The 25,341-nt window shown below is 35.7% G+C and overlaps 1 protein-coding gene across 5 annotated transcripts in view; it reads right to left on the bottom strand.

Moving 5' to 3' along the window:
* nub1 (negative regulator of ubiquitin-like proteins 1) overlaps positions 1-21,369 on the bottom strand; it is a 38,641-nt gene extending 17,272 nt beyond the window's left edge. Inside the window, exons 1-8 of one of the 5 annotated variants that reach the window (XM_028804174.2) lie at positions 21,095-21,369; positions 15,588-15,727; positions 13,777-13,932; positions 12,979-13,040; positions 9,230-9,297; positions 5,948-6,100; positions 4,339-4,427; positions 296-402 (exon numbers count right to left, since the gene is read on the bottom strand). In XM_028804174.2, coding sequence (XP_028660007.1) covers positions 296-402; positions 4,339-4,427; positions 5,948-6,100; positions 9,230-9,297; positions 12,979-13,040; positions 13,777-13,932; positions 15,588-15,707 — 755 coding nt within the window. In that variant the 5' untranslated portion in view covers positions 15,708-15,727; positions 21,095-21,369. The other 4 variants (XM_028804175.2, XM_028804177.2, XM_028804178.2 and 1 more) reach the window with 4 other exon arrangements.
* Between the last annotated feature and the right edge of the window lie 3,972 nt (positions 21,370-25,341).

Raw genomic sequence — 25,341 nt, 5'->3', positions numbered from 1 at the left:
TACATTGCTACACGCTTCAGTGAAGAACATCGGATATGACAGTCTTCGTGATATTATTTGAAATTAATGAGACTGCTTGGTTACAGGTCTTCATGTTGTCAATGTACTAACACATTGCACAAAAGCAATTTCCAAGAATTCTTTCAGGGATGTTAAAGACTGGCACAGAATAAATTTTACAATAGAATTCTCTTTTACATCAGTCTCATTAATGTCATTACAGACCTCACATACATATGTATGCACATACTGTACACAGTGTATGTGCATTCACATATTATAAAAATTGTCTTACTCAAATTTCTCATCTGCTTGCAATAGGAAGCACAAAGCCATTGGATAATCTTTTTTCTTCAGAAAGGCCCTTCCTTTTTCATGCAGGCCAATGGCCATAATGAGTGCCTATATAGTAAAAAGAATAAAAAGACTACTCAAAAAGGGCAGTTAAAAAACCTAACAACTGGGTGAAGCACTATTAATTGCCCCTTAAAAATTACTGCATCATCAGCTTCCTAAAATACAAACTCCAAAGAATATAACAATCATATCCACCCTTAAATAAATTCATGGTCAGAGAACCAAAGCCTGGCATGGCAGTACTGGATGCAAGAAAGATAAGTTGCATAGAGCTCAAACTTACACCCACACTGGGTTGAATTAATAATTGCCAGTCAAACTAAGAACCACATCTTTGACTATGTGGGAGGAAAACCAAAGTACCAGGAATAAAATACATATAAAGTCCACATTGGCAACAAGTGGGCTCAGGATTTGAATCCATGATGTTGGATCCATTAGGCAGTAGCACTACCTACTGTGCAATGGCGCTCTCAAAATCATATTACCTAAAAAATATGAAAACTGGCATAAGACTATATACCATTCACCCACTAATACAATTGTTAAATCTTGTTTGTGAAACATTACCAGTCAGTCAGTCAGTCATTTTCCAACCAGCTATATCTTAACAAAGGGTCACGAGGGGTCTGCTGGAGCCAATCCCAGACAACAGAGGGCGCAAGGCAGGAACAAACCCTGGGCAGGACGCCAGCCCACCACAGAAACACATTACCAATTAAGTGAATAATTCAACAATAAAATACACCATTCAGCACAATAGGTGTCTTAAGGTAATAAATTAGCAATATAAGTGGACAAAAGTAAACACGTGATAAGTAAAGATGGTCAAAAAATAGAGTATAAGGCAACTTATCATTAAGTAGTAGAAAAGTGGAGTTTTTTTAAAAAAGTGTGATGGTAATGTGACAACTGATGGAGTAATCAAGAATAGAAGCAACAACATAAAATGAGAATTCACCAAGTGTTTCTTAATGAACATATGAAGTACATAGAAAGCCAAGAGATCATAGCTGTCTGACAGGTTGGAATTACGCAAGTAACAACACGTAATCAATAGTTCTGTAAGTCAAGTGCATTAAACTTGGTCTTGGTCAGAAATACACAAGAATCATTCATGCTTGCTCTAGTCCAGAGATGACAAGGACTTTAAAGTATTTTGACATCAGAGGAGAATAGAAAAGTTCAGACTCAAGCAATGAGCGGAGTGGTGGCTCTGAGGCTAAGGATCTGTGCTGGTATCCAGAAGGTTGCCGGTTCGAATCCCCGTGACTGCCAAAAGAGATCCTACTCTGCTGAGCCCTTGAGCAAGACCCTTAACCTGTAATTGCTCACGGGGTGCTGTACAATGGCTGACCCTGTGCTCTGACCCCAAGGGGTATGCGAAAACTAACAAATTCCTAATACTAGAAATTGTATAAGGCGAAATAAAGAACAGAAGAACAGAATGATGTGTCGATGGGGATACCTCACCACTGCAGAAGTAATTTTCAAAGGTTAGCTCAGCGCAGCAATATTGTATGGTTTAGAACAGATGTAGGTAAACATTCACAATGTTTCATTAAGATTCTTAATATTTTCCTAACCAATAAGAAATGCTATTTCGGGATGGAACCAAAATACTTGTAATGTTACCACACAAAATGCACTAAAAAAATACTCAAAACCCTTAGAACATTTCAAATGACATCCTGCCAAAGTCTACGTATTTACTGTAGACTCACATACTTAAAAGCAAAAATTTCAAAGAAGAAATTGGTTATATGTAAAAAGATTATTATACACATCGATCAGGCACAACATTAAAACCACCTGCCTAATACTGTATAGGTCCCCCTCGTGCCACCAAAACCGCTCTGACCTTTCGAGCATGGACACATTTTTGGACACCAAGATATTAGTAACAAATGCTTTAAGTCCTATACATTGTGAGGTAGGGTCTCCATGGATTAGACTTGTTTTTTCAACACATCCCATGATGCTTGATCAGATTAAGATCGGAGGAATTTGGAGGTCAAGCCGACACCTTGAACTTTTTATCATGTTACTAAACCATTTCTGAACAATTTTTGCAGTGTGGCATGGCACAGCTGAAAGAGGCCAGTGCCATCAGGGAATACTGTTGACATGAAGGGGTGTACATCGTCGGTAACAATCTTTAGGTAGGTGATAATTATCAAAGTAACATCCACATGAATGCCAGTTTCCCAGGAGGTTTCCCAGCACATCATTGCCCAGAGCATCAAACTGTCTCTGCCAGCTTGCCTTCCTCCCATAGTGCATTCTACTGCCATATCTGCCACATGTAAACGATGTACACACACCCAGCTGTCCACATGATCTAAAAGCAAACTATATTCATCAGACAAGGCCACCTTTCACTGCTCCATGGTTCAGTTCTGATGCTCACATGCCCACTGTAGGCACATTCGGTGGTGGACGGGGTCAGCATGGACACTCTGACAGGTCTGCAGCTACGCAGCTGCATAAGCAGCGAGCTGCAATGGACTACATTTTGACACATTTCTCTAATTGGCCAACATTAAGTTTTTCAGTATTTTGTGCTACAGTAGCGCTTTTGCGGGTATAGACGAGACCGGGTAGCCTTTGCACCCCACATGCATCAATGAGCCTTGGGTGCACATGACCCTGTCACTGGTTTACGAATTGTACTTCCTTGGATCACTTTTGGTAGGTACTAACCACTGCACACTAGAAACACCCACCACCACCCAAAACCAGCCACTTTGGAGATACTCTGACACAGTCGTCAAGCCATCAAAACTTGGCCCTTGTCAAAGTCACTCAGATCCTTGCCCATTTTTCCTGCTTTCAACATAACACCTTCAAATACTGGCTGTTCACTTGTTGCTTAATATATCCCATCCCTTGACAGGTGCCATTGTAACAATATAATCAATAGTTATTCAATTCACCTGTCAGTGGTTTTAATATTGTGGCTGATTGATGTGTATTTTATATATACATATATAGGTGAGAAATATGTTAATGCCTTTGTTCATCTAATGCTGTATTGTGCATAATACTGGTCTTTGTAATTTAAATATCTTTGGGATGGCAAACACTTGCAAGCAGAGTTTATAGAACATTAGTGTGAAAGTGCTCTTCACAAGATGTGGTTGAAAAGTACCCAATGTATTCTGACAGAAAAATAACATGTTAAACGTCTGACCTATTATTATACAAAACAGGATGTCTGCAAAAGGGAAAAAAGTAAAGAAAATTTCACGCTGAAAAGAAAGTGAGACAGAAGTACAAAGGTTTGGCTAATACACTTTCAGGTACATGTGTGTCAAGTGTGTAGTGACACTATACAAGTGACAGAGGAACAGGGAAGAATTAAAAGGCTAGAAAGCCAAAGTGAGTGTGAAAAGAAGATATAATGGGAGGTTAAAAGTTAATTTCTGAAGGATCGTGTAAACTCCATTTAAGATTATGTTTAGAGAGAAACATTAATATGTTATGCTGTAATATCCTTATATGTATTTTCAACATACTTGACTGCATCTTGTCATTATATTCAGCAACAACAAATATTCAGCAATTTGACAAAAGGTAATTAAAGAAGTCTTTATCTTTCAAAAAAAATCTTCCAAGCAAAATATTCAGCCAATATTTCCTATCCACTTTATTACATGTGCTTTGTTTACTGCTAAAAAAATAATAGTATGCAATAAACTAAATAATAAACTATATGCAATAATAGACTTATTACAGTTTGCTCATCTTTGAATGTGCACACAGTCAGTATCTGCTGCTAAGGAAGAACAGAATGTATGCTTCTTTCACAAAAGTAGACAATTATTAATAGAAAAATGACAGATGAATATGTTGAAAATTAATTAGAATGCAACAACTGCTGTTTTAGTTATATTTTCTACAAAATGTAAAAAGTAAATCATAAAACTTTTTATAATAGTTTGAAACCTTATTTAGAAATAAAACTCTCAATGATCTAACCTTTTTCTCTTCTGAGGGAAATTTAATAGGATTTCCCTTCTGATCAGCAATTTCCAAGTAGGGGGTAGTTTCTGGATCCATACTTTCATCTAAACGATTTAAAAAACAATGACTTTTCATTATTGCACAACTATTTCAGTGCTTATCACACTTTGTTGCAAGTATCATTATAAAATTCAGATGAAATCTGTAAAAAGCCAAATTCCTCTCTGGGGACAAATAAAGTAAGTTTGTTCATGATTTCTTTCACTTTCTTTCTATCTAAATGCTAAATGGCTCATACTTACACTGCCTTCATTAGATCTACAACGTTTTTATTACATCTTACCTAGACTTATTTTGCTGGATTACAATACAATTCTTTTTACACATACCTTGTACCATGGCCTAAAGCTAAAGAAATACAAACCCAGTTGTACTTCAGTTAATCACCACTTATAAACCAATCTGCATGCAACTTTCTCCTAAAAAGACGCACAACTTTCAATAATTAGGCGCTCTGTATATTAACTGTAAACTCTGATATAATTCAATAACATTACTCTTAGGTGATTTTTCCATTCACAATTTCACATACTTAGAACATTTATATTATTGTAAAATTCTTGATTTTTGACATTCTAAGTTGGATACACCAGGCTAATCTATCAATGTTCTTTTTTGTTTTTAAATGTTTTCTATCTGTAAATATGCACTGCATCTCACCCTGTACTGTGCTATATAATAATAGATGTAATAGAGTTTTCACATATTCTTCCACATATTATTTATTCTGAACAGTTAATCTGGATTTTCTCATTTTGTGAATATTAGTGCAAAAATTTTATTTACATTGTGCATTTTGTTTCACCTCTGCCTTTGTTATGCTGTCTGTCTAAACAATGTTCAGATGAGCAGATTTCAATATACTGATACTGCAACACGTGTATGCGGCAGAGCCTCCAGTTTGGAAAAAGTGTAACTGTAAAATACTAATTAAACTAGTATAGAGATTTAAATGGACACATGTGGGCCAACTTTTAACATTACTAATTCAAAATCTATTAACATAGGAGTGACAAGTAAAACCATGACCACTCTAACATAGGGTTGACATTACAACCAAGAACTGGCCCCAGTCTACAGTAAGAATCTGCACCCACTATGGCCCTCCATGGAAAGAGTTGACGGGCCAGCTTTAATTATACCAAAAAACTGTTTACTACAGTAAAATTCACTATTTTAAGCTATTATAAAATGTTACACATCTTTAGTTGTGTTGCATCTAAAAACAGGCATCTTCTAGCTAGATATACTATAATTCTCATAATCAAATCAATTATAGTATTCTTGATTTTTCTGTAACCAAAAATGGTTGGATAGATCACGTGTTAAAGTACTAAGACTTAAATATGCTCTAGCCAGGTCATATTTTTTTTAAATTATAATCCTACCCTCTCTCTACTGTACCTTCTATTTTATATTAGAGACAGAATGAAACCACTTTTCGAAAAATGCTTAAACAACAAAACAAATTCAGTCAACTTTTTAATTTATTTTAGGTAAACAGCATCCTATTAAATGCTGTATAAACTCCACAAACTCTAATATTAAATTACCAAACACTTACCTCTGTTTGACAGTATCTGAAATCCTTTTTGACTTCTTTTAAGCATTTGGTTTTGTTTTTCCTCTTCTATGATTTTCGATTTACTTTTACTTTCTAATTTCAGCACCATTATTTTTGAGTTATGTTTAATGTTCTGCTCAGCAAGAGTTTTATCTGATGAAAAGAACAATGATAACAACATCAACATATCTGTTAAGCAAACTTTCAAAGAATTCAGTCATATGAAAAAGTTTGGGAACCCCTCTTAATTCCTTGGATTTTTGTTTATCATTGGCTGAGCTTTCAAAGTAGCAACTTCCTTTTAATATATGACATGCCTTATGGAAACAGTAGTATTTCAGCAGTGACATTAGGTTAATTGGATTAACAGAAAATACAGTATGTAATATGCATCACAACATTAGACAGGTGCATCAATTTGGGCACCCCAACAGAGATATTATATCAATACTTAGTTGAGCCTCCTTTGCAAATAATAGCCTCTAGACATCTCCAATAGCCATTGATGAGTGTCTGGATGGAGTCTGGATTCTGGATGGAGGTATTTTCGACCATTCTTCCATACAAAATCTCTCCAGTTCCGTTGAAAGTGATGGCTGCCGAGCATGGACAACCCGCTTCAAATCATCCCATAGATTTTTGATGATATTCAAGTCAAGGGACGGTGACGTCCATTCCAGAACATTGTACTTCTCCCTCTGCATGAATGCCTTTGTAGATTTTGAACTGTGTTTTGGGTCATTGTCTTGTTGGAATATCCAACCCATGCGTAACTTTGTGACTGATGCTTGAACATAATCCTGAAGAATTTGTTGATATTGGGTTGAATTCATCCGACCCTCGACTTTAACAAGGGCCCCAGTCCCTGAACTCGCCACACAGCCCAACAGCATGATGGAACCTCCACCAAATTTGACAGTAGGTAGCAGGTGTTTTTCTTGGAATGAAGTATTCTTCTTCCGCCATACAAAGCGCTTTTTGTTATGACGAAATAACTCAATTTTTATCTCATCAGTCCAAAGCTCTGTTTCAAAATGAATCTGGCTTGTCTAAATGAGCATTTGCATACAACAAGCGACTCTGTGGCGTGAGTGCAGAAAGGGCTTCTTTCTCATCACCCTGCCATACAGATGTTCTTTGTGCAAATTGTGCTGAATTGTAGAACGATGCACAGATACACCATCTCCAGCAAGATGTTCTTGCAGGTCTTTGGATGTGATCTGTGGGTTGTCTATAACCATTCTCACAATCCTGCACATATGCCACTCCTGATTTTTCTTGGCCTGCCAGCCCTGGGTTTAACAGCAACTGTGCCTGTGGCCTTCCATTTCCTGATTACATTCCTTACAGTTGAAACTGACAGTTTAAACCTCTAAGATAGCTTTTTGTAGCCATCCCCCTAAACCATAATACTGAACAATCTTTGTTTTCAGATCTTTTGAGAGTTGCTTTGAGGATCCCATGCTGTCACTCTTCAGAGGAGAGTCAAAGGGAAGCACAACTTGCAATTGACCACCTTAAATACCTTTTCTCATGATTGGACACAACTTTCTATGAAGTTCAAGGCTTAAAGAGCTAATCCAACCAATTTGGTGTTGCAAGTAATCAGTATTGAGCAGTGACATGCATTCAAATCAGCAAAATTACAAGGGTAGCCAAATTTTTGCACAGCCAGTTTTTCACATTTGATTTAATTTCATACAACTAAATACTGCTTCACTAAAAATCTTTGTTAGGAAAACACCCCAGTACTCAGATGTTCCTAGGAAATTAGAGACATACCACTGTTATCTTTTTTGTTGAAAGTAAATTATTATGCAGGCTGAGAGGGGTTCCCAAACTTTTTCATATGGCTGTATATTGTAGAAAACAAAGGGTGTCCCACACCCTGACCCCAAGTACTTCAGGTGCAAAAGACATTTTCATTTTTACAGAATATCTTGAACAAGCTATCTTTATAAGTAAAAATGCTCTCAAGCTCCAAGATAGCAGGGGAGCATACATACATACTATACACACAGACATCCCCAAGTATTTGTATATATGTATTTTATATGCAACAACTAATAACCAGAGCATCTTTTGAAATGTTTTTAAAATATATCTGCCATTGTTTTTACCATTTTACCATTGTTTTTAAGAAGATCCTGAAGGAAAGGCCTAAGAGCTCTTCCTGCCTGCTACGTTTTGTCTTGTTTAAAGAGCAGATTTTATCACCTACACGTTAATGCTTTTAGCTCTCTAAAATTCATAACCAAATTTTCATGGTTTGATTTTGATTTCTACAGCTTCAATAAAACACCTAGAAATAATGTATCCATTCTTCAAAACTGTTTAAGCTAATTTAAGTTCTCTGGGGACCAGACCCTAAATTAGGCCACATTAGATCTTGCTCACTCATACTAAGCTAATTTATAGTTGCCAAATAGTCTAAAACATTTTAGGAAATGATTTTAATCTATTGATATATTTTTTTATTTACACTTGAAAGCTTTTGTAATATGGCAATGTATGTTAATCTTATTAGCAACTCACATTTGGCCTGGTGTGAGTGTTGGCAAGTGGGGTATATGAGTGAGCGTGACAGAAGGACACTCTGTAAATTGAGTGTAAAATTAAGTAAACAAATGATCATTCTGCTTGTTCAGCATATACTTTGTTAATGTTGTTATTCATTTACGTCATTGTGCATATCAAGCAAGGTGAATGGGCTTTCAAACTGAAGCAACTATATTAGGAAAATAACCAAATAACTTGTGCTTTACCTTGAAGAGTTTCAACATTATAATATTAGTGGAGGTTCTACCATTACCGATACATTGGCAGAAGCGCAATATCAGTCTGAAATATTGGCACCAGTATTATCAATATGGTCCAGTTTGTAAATGTGTAAGCATTCTGAGCCAGTACTGAGTGAAGAGAAGCATACAAACTGAATTGAACAGTGAACCAAACACAAGAAATTTTTTTAAAGAATTCTGTATGCAGTATACTTCACAATTGGAAAATTAAATTCACTGTTTGCATTTACAAAATGTGTTCATTAGTTCTAGGGCTATACAGTTATTTTCTTATTTGCTATCATTTTTACTTGAAAATTGTTCAATGTACGGATATTTTTCAGACTAAAAAGGTACATTTTCATTCACACTCTTAATTATAGTTGACTTTATCAAAATTAACCCACTCTACTTAAACTCAACTACACTATGAAATAAAACATATAAAAGCAAAAAAATAATTTTCAAATTTCTCAGCACTCTCAAATTCATTGTTACTCACCAACTTTAAGTTCTTTGCCCTTAAAAATAAGTTTCATTTCAATTCCAAGTCCAAATTCTTCATTAATCCTGTCAAAATATTTTATATATTTTACATTTCTTTACTAGCAGAAATATTAAAAATCATGGAAAACAAAGTGAAAGAGAATGAATGAAGGGCAATGGCAGATCAAATGGTAGGAAGCACACAATATTTTAGATAGGTCACATTTGTAGATATTTGTGGGGTTAGTGCTTTATTATGTGTAAAACAACCCAAGGATAACAATCTGACCAAAAGAGATCCCAAAATTTTAAATTTACTCTCTTACTTCTATCTGCAATCAGGAATAAAACACATAAAGGGAGCAAGGAACTCACACCAAGTACTAGGGTTCACAGAGCATATTTAATGCAAGAGGAGTATCTCTTCCTTAAACATGCTAAGGGTGGGACAGTGTGCTTGTCTCGTAGACCCAGCATTTGGTGTTTGAATCCTATGCCTGGGTATTGTGGAGTTTGCAAGCTCTCCCTGTGTTTGTGGTGGTTCTAGTCCATAAACTCCAGTTTTCTAGCAACTCTAAACTGGCCCTGAGTGAGTGCGACAGTTAGCGGATCCAGTTATGGCATACTGTCCAGAGCTGAATCCTGCCTTCCATCCAGTGCTGCTCCAGTCCAGCTACACTTCTGAAATGGATAAAGAAAGTATGAGAATGTTATATTAAGCATACCAAAACCCTGCATAGTACTAGTTACAACAGCAAACTGTTATGGCCTACAGCAGTCGTTACATCCCTTGTTAAATATTTGCACATATTAAAAATAATACATTTTAACAAGAACAAGCCTAATAGTGAACAAAGATTATTATTCATTTCTGGTGTTGTGAAAAAAAATCGGCATGAAGATAAAAAGGTGTGATATATTATGCTACAAGGTACCTGCAACTATATCTCTACAACTCTTTATGTAAAAAGTGTTTCAATGTTTTTGAAATATATATTCCTATTTAACTTTCAACCTTACCTCAGATCTTTACTGATCTACTTATTTTAAATGAATATCTAACATTTAATTAATTTTCTTCATGCTTTAGATTGCTTTCCATTTGCTTACAAGTTAATTTCCCCTATATCTAGTTGAAGTCTATTCTTTTAATTACATTACTTAAAACTGAAACACTTCTTAGTACTGAAGAGGAATAAATAGGGATTCTAAATTTAGCTAGCGCACTTGTAAAGGGAAGCTAATATGGTCTCTGAACCATAAGAGCCAGTGGCTGTAAATAATAACGATGATAATGATGAATGTCGATCTTCTTCCAGTGCTCTGCAAGAACACACTTTATTGCAAATTAACAAAAAAAAGAACACCTGGCTGAAAACACAAACCATATTCTTGATTGCAAGGTACTTGCAAAATATCACTACAGGATATTGTACATATATATTAGCGAAAACTGTTCATGACACAAACTGAAATTTCTTTGCTTGAACATTAAGCAGTATGTGAGAAACAAATCAAAGAACATCATTTTCGGACTCAGGGACTTGTTTATTTGTTTATTTATTTTTTTAAATTCTGGAAAAAAATTGATAACAATAATTTTTCAATGTACAATATGTACTATACATATTATAGTAGAAGTGTATGAAATGTGTGCTCTAAGAACAAGATATACTTTTTAACTAAGCACCCTACTTTCCTTTTTACATGTCAAGAGCAAGTAATAATCTCAACATGGCAACTAAAATTTCAAACACGGTGCTGTCCATTCATTCATCTACTTTTATGACATGGTAGCAGTGTTATTATCAACGGTATTTTTACCCACGCATCTCAGTGCTAGCAATTGCTGTAAAAACAAGCAAAAGCTACCATCTCGCTTTTTTTCAACTTCTCAACCTAATCAAGTACAGCTGAGGAACTGTTTGCCATCCTTCTGAGCAAAATGTGATGCATACACTAGCTACTAGCACATTCATTTTGTCAGTTTTAATACCATGAGTTGTCTTACAAATATGAAGGTTTTTGTTATTGGTGACGCACATGATTTGTACAGAAACGCATCAATATGCGCATGCATGCTCTTTCAGAGGACAGATGAGTTCATATTACAGTTAGATATGAGTCACTTGTACTTATGAATGCGAGCCATCAAGACAGGCAAACCCAATCTGAGCAAAAAATCAGAATTGAGCAATAAGGCTTTTAATGTGAACATAGTCCAACTCATTTTGCCAGTGCGTTTGGAAGGTGTGTTGTGCTCTTCGGGAGAAGGTACATTAGTCTCCCACAAGGGAAGCAATTCAGTGAGGCATTGCAATCAATGGGTCATGTATTCCTGTCACTGCCCCCAAAAACAATTTGACATGGATTACTGCAACTGAAAGGAACACCACTTAATTTAACTCCAGGCTATAACAGGCCATTTTCTGTACAAGTGTGCAGTTTTGGAGTTGAAGGCTAACGTATGCAACTTAGAAAGAAAAACGCTTAATACTTTAACAACAACACAAAGAGAATGCATAAAGCAAACATAATTCACTGACATAGATAGATAGATAGATAGATAGATAGATAGATAGATAGATAGATAGATAGATAGATAGATAGATAGATAGATAGATAGATAATGGACACGCCAAAATATTTACATTTTTAGCTGACACTTTTACTCAAAATGATTCTGAAATTACAAATAGCAAAATAATTCACAATTTCTACAATCCAAGCAATGGAAAATTAAGTATGTTACTCACTATTAACCAAGACTCAGATGTGTGGAGACTGAACAGACAACCTTGAGACTTACAGTCCTGCTCACACTGTGATTTGTCTCCTAGACAGTATAATGTGCACAAACAAAGTGCAGAGGATCCAAAACTATCCACTACATCAAACTTGTAATTTGTTATTAATTCATTTTCTCTTGAAAACATTAAGCTTCAGTTTGAAGGAGTATCTTTATTTCCTTATTTTGAAAAGCTCATTGGTAGTTTCATTATTATATTTTATATGGTTTATACTGCAACATAATTATTTATTACAATTCCTATTAAAATAATGTTATCCATATACTGGAAATTAGTTAAAGTGAAATTAGTTATAGGTACCTGAGATTAAGATTAAAAAGTTGCTATTATAAAGCAATAATCCTAATTATTATTTAATAAAAAATACACAAATTAACTAAAAGATTTATCAAGTATTTCCAGTACAAGCCACAAATTAAGATAAGTTCAAGCATATATTCACATTACTATAACAAACAAGATCAACCATCCATCCATGTTCTTAATCGGCTTATCCAGGGCAGGGTCGTAAGGCAGTTGGAGCTTATCCCAGCAAAGACTGAGTACAAGGTAGGGACAGCACCTGGAGAGGGTGCCAGTCTATCACAGACTGAACACACTCACACACAAACACAAACACTAGGGCCAGTTTAGCACTACCAATCCACCTAGCCTACATGTCTTTGGACTGTGTGAGGAAACCCATGTGGACAGGGGGAGACCATGCAAACTCCACACTGGGAGCAACCAGGATAGGAACCAAAACGAAATAATAAAAATTCAAATTAATAACATCAATAATAAACACTGTAGATATCCACTTGTTTTGCTCATTAAAGGTACAAGAACATAAAATATTATGTCTAACATCATAATTTCTATATTTAGCAAATGTTTAAAAACAGATCCAAGTGATCTGGGAAAATAAACCTATATTTAACTTGTGTATCAGCTCACTGCAATCCTATGCACTTACTTTGTCATGAGGTCAGTGGTCTTAATGTCAAGCTGCATTTCCAAAATGTTTTTCTTGCAGTCCTGAACACAAAACAAACCCTGGTATTATTAAGCTGCTGTTTATAGTGAATTCACTAAACAACATAATCACAAAAAGAAAATAAATAGATGTGAAATGATGTCCATCATTACATAATTGGTAAGGAATAGAAAAAGAATCAAGTGACATAAATTACTATTTTTTAGAACAAAGTAGTTAATCTCAATGGTTCAATTTTAAGTAGACAATTATAGTCACACCTCAAGTAATAATGTATTTATTAACAACTTAGGCAATTACCCCACCTATCCATTTCCTATACTCTCAACACAAAAATGTATTTTAATATTCTTTTTCGTCTCGGGAATATGTTTAATGTTAGTCAGACATGAAAGTTAAGACTTCTCATAATCTGTACCCATGACAACCCTACTACTGCTTTCCTTTATCCTAGAAAAGACTTTTGAGGGTCTAAACAGCAACAAAAAATTAGGAGAAGCATTTTTTGTCTTTGGCAAAGCTGCAGAATTTTCACTATTTACACTTTAGGGTTATTTACACATAGGCTCTTATCTTGTGATAATATGCCAAATTTTAAGTTTTTCCTATACATTTATTACCAAAATTATTTCTCTGCAAATAATTTTTTAAATGTAAAAAACTTCTATATGTCCTCAAAGAATCATCTTTAAAAGTTTAACATTTACACACCGACTTACTTATTTAACAGAAGCATACACTCCCTGCATTTGATTTATTTTAGCAGCAAATACTTACCTTTGGCAAGGCAATATATAATGTGGCGATTCCAGTTTCCTTGTAGGCCTCATTTCCTTTCCCTTTTCTAACTGCAGACAGCCTTATATCGTCAAGTGCAGCTTCCACTTGAGTAACATTAAAACCAACTTCTGGGGCATACTTCTCAGAAAGCCCCTAGTAAAGAAAAAAAAATGTTTAACAACATATAAAGAAATCAAATAAGACTCATAAACCTTTCAAGAGGTTAAATTTCTTAGGAAGTACCCTTTATAATTCACACCATTAAGCCAAGCAATAAAATCATAGCCAGTGTTATTTTTTTGACTCGGTATTCCCTATACAAAACGAAAAGCCATACCTATCACACTGAAGGAGCAAAAAACAAATTTACCACATACTGTATAAAAACCTAATTATTTCTAAAAGCCTACAGTCATGTACCTAAAAATAGCTTTTATGTTTAAACCATAAAATGCCAGCTGTAGCATGTTATTAAAAGCTTAGAAACAAGTACTAACTATTAGACAATGTTAAAATGAAGATGGCAGAATTATTTCATGGATCCCCGAAAACAAAATAATACATTATCTACAAATTACCTCTAAAACATGCTGGCTCTGTAAAATGTCACATAAAAATATCAGAGTCTGATTCTTCAATTATTGCAAAGGAGAGAAAATAAGTTTACAAGCCAATTCAAAATATTTTACATAATAGTATCATTAACCCTGAAAAATCAGAGTTTACATTCTTCAAAGCATCTTCTGTTCTGTTTAGTGTTTAACTGCATTATGCAAAGATGTGCAGATAGAGCTTATGCTTAAAATCACAGATATGTCAGTGAATCAACTGGGCACAATACATACATTTTTGTTCTATGCAATTATACAGAGGTAAGTAAGATTTAAAAACATTCAAAAGTATACATTTATAACTGCTATGGTAAAATTACAGAAACAAAAAAAAAATCTAGAGTTAGAGCAATTACTGTGGCTATTTTAAAACATAAGATATCAGTTTTATAAATATATACTACCGGTCAAAAGTTTTAGAACACTTTGTTTTTTCTAGTTTTTCTCCAAATTTAAATTAGTTGAAATGCAACGAATGACCCAAAACGGTGAAAATGTAAGCGGTAAACTGAAAGAGGTGTAAATTTAAAGTTTAGGTTAGCAGAAATTGAAAAAAGGAAATATCAGAATATTACAAATGGGCCATCTTCAGGGAACAACTATTAGGTTACAACTTACAGATGTTCTGCAACAATTAAAGTAAATGAAGCCTTGAAAGTTGGAACAAAAATTTGCACAGGTGTTTCAACTTCTGTTCATTACTTAAAAACCCCCTGTCTTAAAGTAGAGCTGTAACAGACAGTGTTACTACACACAGTGAAGTACTATTTGGACAATACTCCAGTGCAAAAATTACAAAAAATAAATAAAAAAATCAAAGTGTCAGTGAGTATGGTGTTCTAGACAAACCAAAGGCAATTACAAACTGGAAGAAACTCTGGTAAGATGAGTTCTGGCAAATCCAATGTCACAACCCAATCAGAAGACAAGTTTCTATGGGTTTTAAAAGGTATGATATTTTCTGCAGTTCTTTTTAAGGCCCATTTAATATCATGACATATTAATTTCAGTAGCACATATAACACGTGTTTGCTCAATCTGTAGTGTTCATCCTATGTTATGCATGATTAAAAAACAACTACCAGAGTTAACTACTAATGTTTTATCAAAGTACTGATCAGTATATTCAGAGAAGGCAGAAAGTACTATTCAACACCAGCTGCTAGAGGTCAGCAGATCATACAAACTAAAACTTACCTTAAGATCACTTTTTTCCTCCTCATTGTTTTCTGTTGTATACGGAGGTTTCCAGAGTTCAATATTATCCTTCCTCAAAAGTTTTACAAGCTTGTTCTGAAGGTGATTCTGTTCTACCATTACTGATTCTACCAAAAAGACTAAATAACATAAAACATGTTATTAACATATTTTAACATACAATAATGATACAGCATATATATGCATATTCCAAAAATGAAGTACATCTTTTTAGTGTACATGCCATCTAATTTTTTATATTATGCAATAATATTTGGTAACGTCTAAAACACTAGCCCATGTCTCTTATAGCTCTCCTTAAATGAATGCTGCTTCCATTCCTCTTGTATCAATGCAACATGCCTAAAAATGTTAAAAAGTGCTTGATGGAGTGTTTGTCTCCTTATTTGAACACATGATACCATCAGGTCAGGAAGGCAGTAACCGTGACCAAAATGAAAATCTTGGTCTGAGTAGAGACTGGAAGGGCCATAAAGGTTGATATCTGAGTTCAAAAGGACACTCTCAAACCTTTTGATTCCTCAGAAACTGATCAGGCCATTTTCAGCAAGTGTGGGGAAACACTCATCTGGAATCTCTTTCAACTGCAGATTCTAGCAAGCACGGCCAACTCAGAAGTTGTGGTGTCTGGACCACCTACAGGATTCTGAACCACTTTAATTTCCAAAGTTTGTGAAATCTGTTATTTAAAATTGTCTAGAAAACAAAGCATCTCTAAAAATGGTGTTAAGATGCTGGAGTATTTTCAGGATATATGGTGCAGCATTTTGCAACTGCAGTCTGTGAGATTATACTCCACTCTGGTTTCACTCTGCCTTACTTAAAAATACTTTTCTTAAAAAGTTCTGTAATTAGTTTAGGAATACAAAAAAAAAATCACAAAGTTTTTTTAGCAAGCAATGTCAATTCAATTTTCGAAGAAGCAAAACTAATGTACATATGCATTGTATCTTCTTAAATAATACTCTACCGCGGCTGTTCGTTTGTCTGTCCAGGATTTTAAATTGTAGCTCGCAAACCGTTTGACCTATTGACCTGAAATTTGCTACACATATATTACGTGACGTCTACCATCCGCTTTCGGGGTGACGATTGACCTCCAAGGTTATTTCTCTTTTTATTTTTATTTTAATTTTATTGTAGAATCAACTCTTGGCAGCGGGCTGCAGGGCGGCCGTGCGGGTGCCGTTCACATCCCCACCACCTTCGCCGTCACTTCCTCTACCTCTTCATATCTTAAATCATTCTTGAGGCAGATTGAACACTTAAGTGCCAACTTAAGTGAAAAATTAAGAAAAACCTACTAAGTAATTGCAACACAAAAACTGACTTAATCAGTTTTAACAAGCTGCTCAGGAAACAGCAAGCACATCAACCTCTGAGCAAACAAATGCTAAATGTACAGAGAGAGTATAAAAACTGTAAGTCAAGTCTATTCACTGCACGTTATCATGTAGTCCGCCGTTGCTGGTATTGTATAAAAAAGAAGCAGTTCACTTATATAAAAAAGAAGCAGGCACAAGTTCCCAGTGACAGACAATTACACAAAGAATTTCAATAAAAATGCCAGAATGTACAGTATAGCTATAAAGTAAACTAACAAGACAGTGTCTATTAGGACCATAGAAGTCAAGCTTTTCCAATTTTTACTTAAACCTGCTAAAAAAAAATTGATTTAACCTAACCAAGTAATAACACAATCCTCAAAAATGTATACCGAAATCGGATTCTCCTTACTAGTATCAACGCCAAAATTTTGACAAAGAAACTGGGACTCTCCATCCTTAACCATTTACATATACACATAAAGAAGAGTGACATTCCAGTTATCAGATTACTTTGCATGGAGAGCATTAACATATACTGTAGAGGAATGTCAGTTTGGTTCTCTTTGTTAGCCAAAAAAAAAAAAAAAAAACAACACAGTAAATGTTGCAGGATGTCTGTAAACTAGCTAGCTATCTCCCCCCCCCCACCCCCCTTCACCATGTTCTTAACTCAAACTTGGAAAATATCAAGATTATTGTTTTTTACCTCAAATGAAAACTCTGTTCATTTTCCTCAAAGGCAATATATTTGCATTCTTATCAGTTTTCATTAAAATTCATCTATTTCATTTTGTGCTTAGAAGAGTAGTACAATAATTTGTGATTCTGCTTCTCATATCTTTCTTCCTGAGCTTAAATCCCACACCCTATCACTGTTCATATAGAGCTCACATGTTCTCCTCACGCAAACAAGGATTAGGCCAGTTTGGACTCTCCAATGAACCTATGTGGGAGCGTGAGCATCTATGGAAGCTGCTTTAGTATTTAATCAATCTTTTTTATTTTAAAATCTGAATTTTGACTCTGATCAAAACCATCAAAATTAGCATGACAGACGCACATTTTAACCCAACTACAGTTAAGTATAATCAATTTCATTCCTCTGCTAAGACATCAACATTTTGAACCTTCATATTGAAAAAGAGATACTAAATGCTAAAATAGCTCGCCATAAACAAAGGCGCACATTTGTGTGAGAATACCCTGCAACAGACTGGTGCCATTCTCCAAGGCTGCTTCCTATCTTCCCCCTTAATCAGTTCGGAAAGGCTCTGCAATTCTGAATTGGATTACGTGGGTTTGAAAATAAATGAAAGTTAGTTCATTATGGGTCAGCATGTTGACACAACTGTTAGTATCACTCTCTCAATGACCCCATGCCTGAACACTGTCTGTGTAGAGTTTGCAAGTTTTTCCCCTTGTCTGTGTGGCATTTCCTCCCAAATCCCCAAAAACATGCATGCATTTTCCAAATTGATCAACTTATGAATTAATTAGTATGCATGAATGAGTTGTGCAATGGCTTTGTACCTACTGCTGCTTGAATAGGCTCTGGCTGCCATTAATCCTCAAATAATCAATCCAAGTTTAACAATATACATATACAACAAGTCAAAAGTTCCAACACACCAAAACATTTTCATGTTTGATAGAAACTGTTACCTTTTTTAATCAATATACCATGCAACTGATTTCAAATACAGCCAGGAAATTTCTAGTACTGCTATTGGCTATTACTGCCTGAAATAACTGTTTTTTTATTATTTCATATATGCCTGCAAAGCCCCATTTTCAGCAGCCCTCCCTTCAGAGTTCTACTGGTAAATTCCCTTACTTTTCCATATTTAGTCACATAGAAATTTTAATTAGTTATTAGAGTGGCCTTTGTACTTCTATTGCAATTCCGAAACCGGTCATTCTGTTCACTTTGGTTGTGAGGCACTGATATTCCCAAAGTTCGGTTCTGGGTTCAAAAATGGCCAAAATGAAACAGCTTTCCCTGTAAACATGTCAGTTTATTGCCCTTGCTTTGCAGAATGAAGGTTATTCCATGCAACTGATTTCCAAGGAACTGAAGCTTTCAAACAAAACTGTATATTACTGTCTTGAAAGAAGAGGACAGATTGGGTCTAACCAGGACAGAAAAAGAATTGGAAGGCCCAGACGCACAGTTGCATAAGAGGATAAGGTCAACTGAGTGTTCAGTTTCTTGAATAAAAAAAAAATTTAAAAAAAAAGACAGTCTTAAGTTAGCTTTTCCCTTTAAATACACGGCAAATACTAGTGTCATCTGTAACAGTGAAAAGATGACTCAAGTCGTTAAGTTGGAGCCATTTTTGAACCCAGAACTGAACTTTAGGAATGCCAGCACCTTCTAACCTAACTGAACAGAATAGCAGGTTTCAGTGGTGCTAATGCAATTCCAAAGATTTTATTAAAAAAACAAAAAACAAATAGTATATAAAATAACTAAATTAGGGATAAGCTAAGGGTGTTTACCATGTAGGACACTGAAGGAATGGCTGCCAAAAATGGGGCTTATGTAAATAATAAATTAAAAATCAACCATGTCAAGCAGTAATAATAATTAACAACACAAGTATTGTCTTGGCTGTATTTTTAAACCAATTTAATAGTGTTTCGTTAAAAAAATAAATAAATAGAAGGTATCAATTTCTATAGAAACAATTTTGGGTGTGTCCAGACTTTTGAGCAGTTACGTATTTACCTTTTATTTAAAGCTAACCTAACAGAAACAATGCCTAATAGCTCCTGGCACTTGGACATAAATTCTGACCAGGTCACTCTTTAGTGTTCACCTTCTCCTTGTGTGTGTGTGTGAGAGAGAGAGAGAGAGAGAGAGAGAGAATTTTCTTCCAAAAAGGCTAATACTCAATACTACAGGAAAAGTCTCTGGCTCCCAAACAAGGATTTGAAAAACTGGGTTCTGAAAATGTAAGGATGATGGCTGGGTGTTAGGCTAAACCTATTATAAAGATCTAAGTTACAGACCGGAACAGATGTACTAAATTTTTTATTCGATCAATCACCCACACCAAACCTTGCACCACCAACATCACCACTACTACCCCATATTTACCCCGTCAGACAGTGTTATGTCATGGGACTTTTGTTGCATTTTAATCAGCAGGAGTGGCTCTTCCAACCCCAGGAGAAAACCTTAACTGTGCTCCTCAAATTTCAAGTCTAATACTCTGAATCACAGCCAAGTGACATTTGTTGGTAGGACGTGATGTGAAAAGACTACTGCTTTGACTCGTCACGCAAGATTATTACATCCCATTAGATAAAGCGTTCAACTTTTGATAGCGATGCATGCGCAGTGTCCGTTTACCGGTTAGCTGTATTGTTAAAACAGACGACTGCAGGATTCTTTGGCCGATCACGGACCTGTATTGTGTCGTGTTTCTGGAGGACAACTAGATGGAAGCTTAACCGATTGATCTGACGGAACATTCATTATCCCCGTCCAGAGGCCACTAGTGTAAATACCTTTAAGGCATAAAATCACATACACTCGTTCGTTATGTCAGTTAAATGGCAAATATTTTAAGAAATATAAGCGAATGCCTGCATCTAGGGGGCATAAAATAAAACTTGAAAACATTCCGTAAAGCACAGTCAAGAATAAAAACTAGAACACTGTGCCCTCTACCAAACATGACTCAGTGGTACAACCCACACAGCACGAAATCAGATACAATGAGATGTGCAGGCAAGAATGTACATTAGTTCTACAGTACACAGAATAAATCAATCTTTCGGAGAAAAGACACGAAGTGAAACTGGTAACTGTTCGTGTGACATCAGTCTTTTGCGTCTCTTAATCGTACGTGAAACCTATAAGCGCTGTCCCCGTCCAATATGAAAGCAAAAGCAAAGGCAAGCACTTCAATACGCCAGGTTTGTGTCACAATAACCGGACATTATCAGAAGAAGAAGAGAAAACGAAACTGGGGTTAACACTGGTGAATGAAGGTATAATCACGAATGTAAAGTTACAGCAACAAAACTATCCAAAGAGTAACAAAAGTACTATTCCAGATTTTATTTTTTACCTATAAAGACACCAAACGGCCTACCTACGTAAAATAATTTTGATAATTTCTGAAATACTGAGATCTCTGCGATACACACCTTACCTCACCTATTCGCTCGCAGGTAGTGTTTATCAGTTGTTTTTGTTTTCTTTTTTCGCTTCCGGACTACGGGGCTCCGTGAGGGTCAACTCGTCTTTTGTATTTATTTCGATTTCCACGACCGAACTCTTTTAAGCGATTCGTTATCTCGTTACTCAAAGCGCCGCTCGAACTGGATCAGTAGCTTCCCTAAGGGTTCCGGCGGGTCTCTCCTATTAACTGTCATATTAACTTAAAATTCTGCGGATCATTCCGTTCCTTGCTGTTTTTGTGGGCGGTACCTGCTTTAAAAGCGTATGCACGAAGTGATTGGGCAAACCCTTCCATGCCAATCAGATGTACAGAGGGCCTTATACGTCACTTGTTAAGTGGCGTAGTAAGATTGTTTGCCCCATTTTCTAGAATGTAATCCCAATCGTAGATGCATCACGATTTGGTAGGTTTTTATGGCAATTCATCTGTTAATCAGAGGCTGATGTCTGCCTTTTTAACGAACTAATTTCATTAATAGGATCTGCAATTCCCTTTTCACTGCCACTGGGGACTACAGATTTTCATTGTTCTGCTTTGATTGATGTTTTTATGAATACTTATTGTTATGAGTCGACATTTGGAACAGGGATTACAATAAAAAAAGTCTACTTGCCCTGCGGTGGGCTGGCGCCCTTCCCGGCGTTTGTTTAAACGCCTTGCGCCTTGTGTTGGCTGGGATTGGCCCTAGCAGACCCCCGTGACCCTGTAGTTAGGATATAGCGGGTTGGATAATGGATGTCTGGAAGTCTATTTGCCTATACCAACGTATCAGTTTACCTGCTGAAACATTAAATCATTAAATCCATGCACCGATTCCATAATGAAGTGACTTCATTTCGAACTGCATGTCGTCCGTATCGAATGAATTTCACTGTTGAGGAATTTAGACTTATTTTTTGCGCCCGACAGTGCTGGGAAAGGCTTCTTCTACCCGGATGTCATGCGTCTTAGGGTGCAAGAAAAAGTAAAGGATTTAAAATGAATTAGCTTATGTAACAGTAGGTTGTTGGCTTCAGTGTTATGAGGGAAGATGTTCTGGGTTTGGGTTAAAGTGTAGCGACCTTACTCAGAATCATTCCATATTTCTCCAAAATTAAACCCCTTTATTTAACCCATGGACCCTTCACCCTTGCCTTTTCAATTGACCAATCCTGTTGCTCTAATATTACAGTATGTCGCTCCTGGAACCAGCCCACTCTTGCATACCAATGAACCCCCCGAAAGTGCATGACTGAAAGAACATGACTTGCTCTTATCTACCTATGCATTGAAGGGAGGGGGCCCTGGCCTTGATCCATTGTTTGGGCCTTACTTAAGTTTTCCTAGGGAACCATAAAAAAACTAGTATGTAATGTTAGTGCCTGAAAAGGCTCTACACAAGAAGAGCAATGTAGTGTGCAAGGACACAGTAGGTCAAGGCCATCTTAACAGCATCCTAGGTCCCCGAGTCTGGTGGGACCCCTGTTTTGAGAGCATAACAGAAATATACATAGGCATCAGAAACATCGTGGGCTCCTGGCCAGTGCCCATTGTGCCCTTACGTTAAGATGGCCCTGCGTAGGTGTATGGATATTAGCAGAAACAGCATATGATATTATAAAAGATATAGAGAGAGAGAGACAGAGTAGGTAATGCTAAACCTTAGAATTTTGTCAAATATTAAAAACAGAATATGAACTGTCTATTTAGAGAGAGAGAGAAGGAGACAGGGAGGGAAAATATCTTTAAAAATATTCTGGCACCTAGTTAACTTTACAGTTTGAGGATTTTTTAGCTGTTAAAATAAAAGTAAGAAAAATATAAAAGTAAAAATAAATAAAAAATAAATGTAAAAAATACAATTAAACATAAAATAATATCAGTAAGTTTAGTTTTTCACCAGTGTTCAGACTTCAAGCATTACCTGTTCTCAAGTATACAACAATTTCTATAGCTCATTTTCATACAAAACATGTAGCTCAAAGTGCTTCACAAGATGCCAAAGAGAAAGTTACATGAAAAAAATCAAATATGATTAAGTAAGATTAAAAATGAATAAGTAACAAAGAAAAAAATCCATACAATATTATAAAACATAGATACATAATTAGTAGAAGAGTAGCAACCTTGTATACATTATCATATTATAAGTCTCTAAAGTTATGTCCAATTATAAGGACACATGGCTGGGAGGACAGAAAAAAAAAACTGTTAAGCTCCAGCCCAAAACACCACCCAGCCTCAACTGGGCATTCAACCTAATACTGTATAATGTTAAATGTTCTTAAGTCATTCCTCATTGTTTCCAGGCTTCTTCTGAGAGGCTACAATGCAGTCTGTCTTGTGGACAGCTGGAGCACGCACTATTAATCAGGTGGTGGTGGTGCAAAACGCCACCACAGAAGAACTGGAAGAGGAAGAAGAGAAAAGTGGTGATTAGTAAAGATTGCAAAGACACTGAGACATAAATCAAATGAATAATTATGCAGTACAAGGTACGCTCAGGTGTATAAACTGTAGGGAAGGGTTTTATTTTCAAAAAAGGATTTCTTATTATTGATAAATTGGCAACTAAATGCAAACTCCAATCTGAAATGTTTGTCTCTTGTGATCCATATCCAGGATGGTTCATAATTTGCATTAATCAAGTGTTTTGTTGATCGGTATGTTCCATTGTCAGGCTTTTGAATTATTAGTAAAATAAGTGCAAAGAAAGCCTACAGCTCGTCATAATTGACATATCAGATGACATAAGCAACTTTTTTTTTTTATTTAAATGTGCGATTCTGGATGAATTTCTCTACCTATCTGTTGATCTCAGTCAAAAATGCATTGAATATGCCATCACTTATGAGAACATACTGTTAGGAATTATCTATATATGATACATTTGTGAATTTGTGAATTTCCCCTTGGGATTAATAAAGTATCTATCTATCTATCTATCTATCTATCTATCTATCTATCTATCTATCTATCTATCTATCTATCTATCTATCTATCTATCTATCTATCTATCTATCTATCTATCTACATCTGTCCTGCACCCTGCAGATCAGTCAATAGTGGCCTTGAAAGTTACCCAAAGCTTTTGTTACACCCTGTACATTCAGAAGTACCATTTTTACCCCTCACTAAACCTATAATTTTTGTCACTTGCCATTTCTGAAGTACTGTCACTGTTATAACCACTGGCAGAGTTTTGGGGTGTGGGGTGGGGGCACAAAGGATGCACTATGCTACTTAAATAAATATCAAATAAAGGGTTGTTTTTTCCTAATTTTTTTAAGGTCACAGTTGATATAGGCTAAATATGCTAATAATCAATGAATATTGTAATTTAATATCACCTTAAAACAGAGAGAAGCATTCTGTACTATTCAGTTTGAGAGAGGTAAATTTTTTCTTTCCTATTTGATATGCAGTATTTTTCTTTTTTACATGTCGGGTAGCTGCTCCTCAAGTAGCTGTTTGAATGGCCACAAAGTCAAGCACATGAAAAGAGACATTTGACCAAACCTTTATCTAACCTCACACACACCTCAGTAACAAAATATGTAATACTCAAAACTTAAAAGTGCTTTAACTTTCCATCAATCTATCCATTTTCTAAACCCATGTATCCAGAGCAGGGTCGCGACAAAGCTAGAGCCTAACCTAGCAAGCATTGGACGCAAGCTTCTGTCATGTCAATATCCTTAGAGGAAATTGTTCACTTTTTCATAATTTCAGAGTTTTAAACAAGTTTTTCTAAGTGTGATTTAGGTAACATTGTAACTTTATATTATAGCAATTTATGATATGCCACTAGGGAATGGGATATGATGAAAGTACAGTATATACCAGTACCATTGAGACTCTATAAAATACAATTATTTTTATAGTTTGTCTGCCACCCCAAGGCTAATCTTGCTGAAACCAGACATATAATATACAGTATATATCTGGAGACAACCGTGAGTGAATTGTGCTTAAAACTGGGTGGGAACAATTAAACGGCTCACTGAGTGTCACATTTCAAATCCAATCCAACCCATCATGAAAGGGAAATTATTTTTAAATGCAAAGATCAGAGGTGCTCTTGTTAATCCTATCCAACAAACAGCAAGCTTTAGTTTATGATGAACCCACAGTTGAAAAGACTCCTTAAAAAAACCCTATTAGACATATAAATGTGTGTCATATGTGCAGAGAGGACATTACACGTTCTAAAAATATATATAACCTGTTTCA

This window comes from Erpetoichthys calabaricus, chromosome 6 (assembly GCF_900747795.2).
Source record: "Erpetoichthys calabaricus chromosome 6, fErpCal1.3, whole genome shotgun sequence".
Lineage (NCBI taxonomy): Eukaryota > Metazoa > Chordata > Cladistia > Polypteriformes > Polypteridae > Erpetoichthys > Erpetoichthys calabaricus.
The sequence above is the reverse complement of the archived record's forward strand: the minus strand, read 5'-3'. Positions and strand labels throughout refer to the sequence as shown.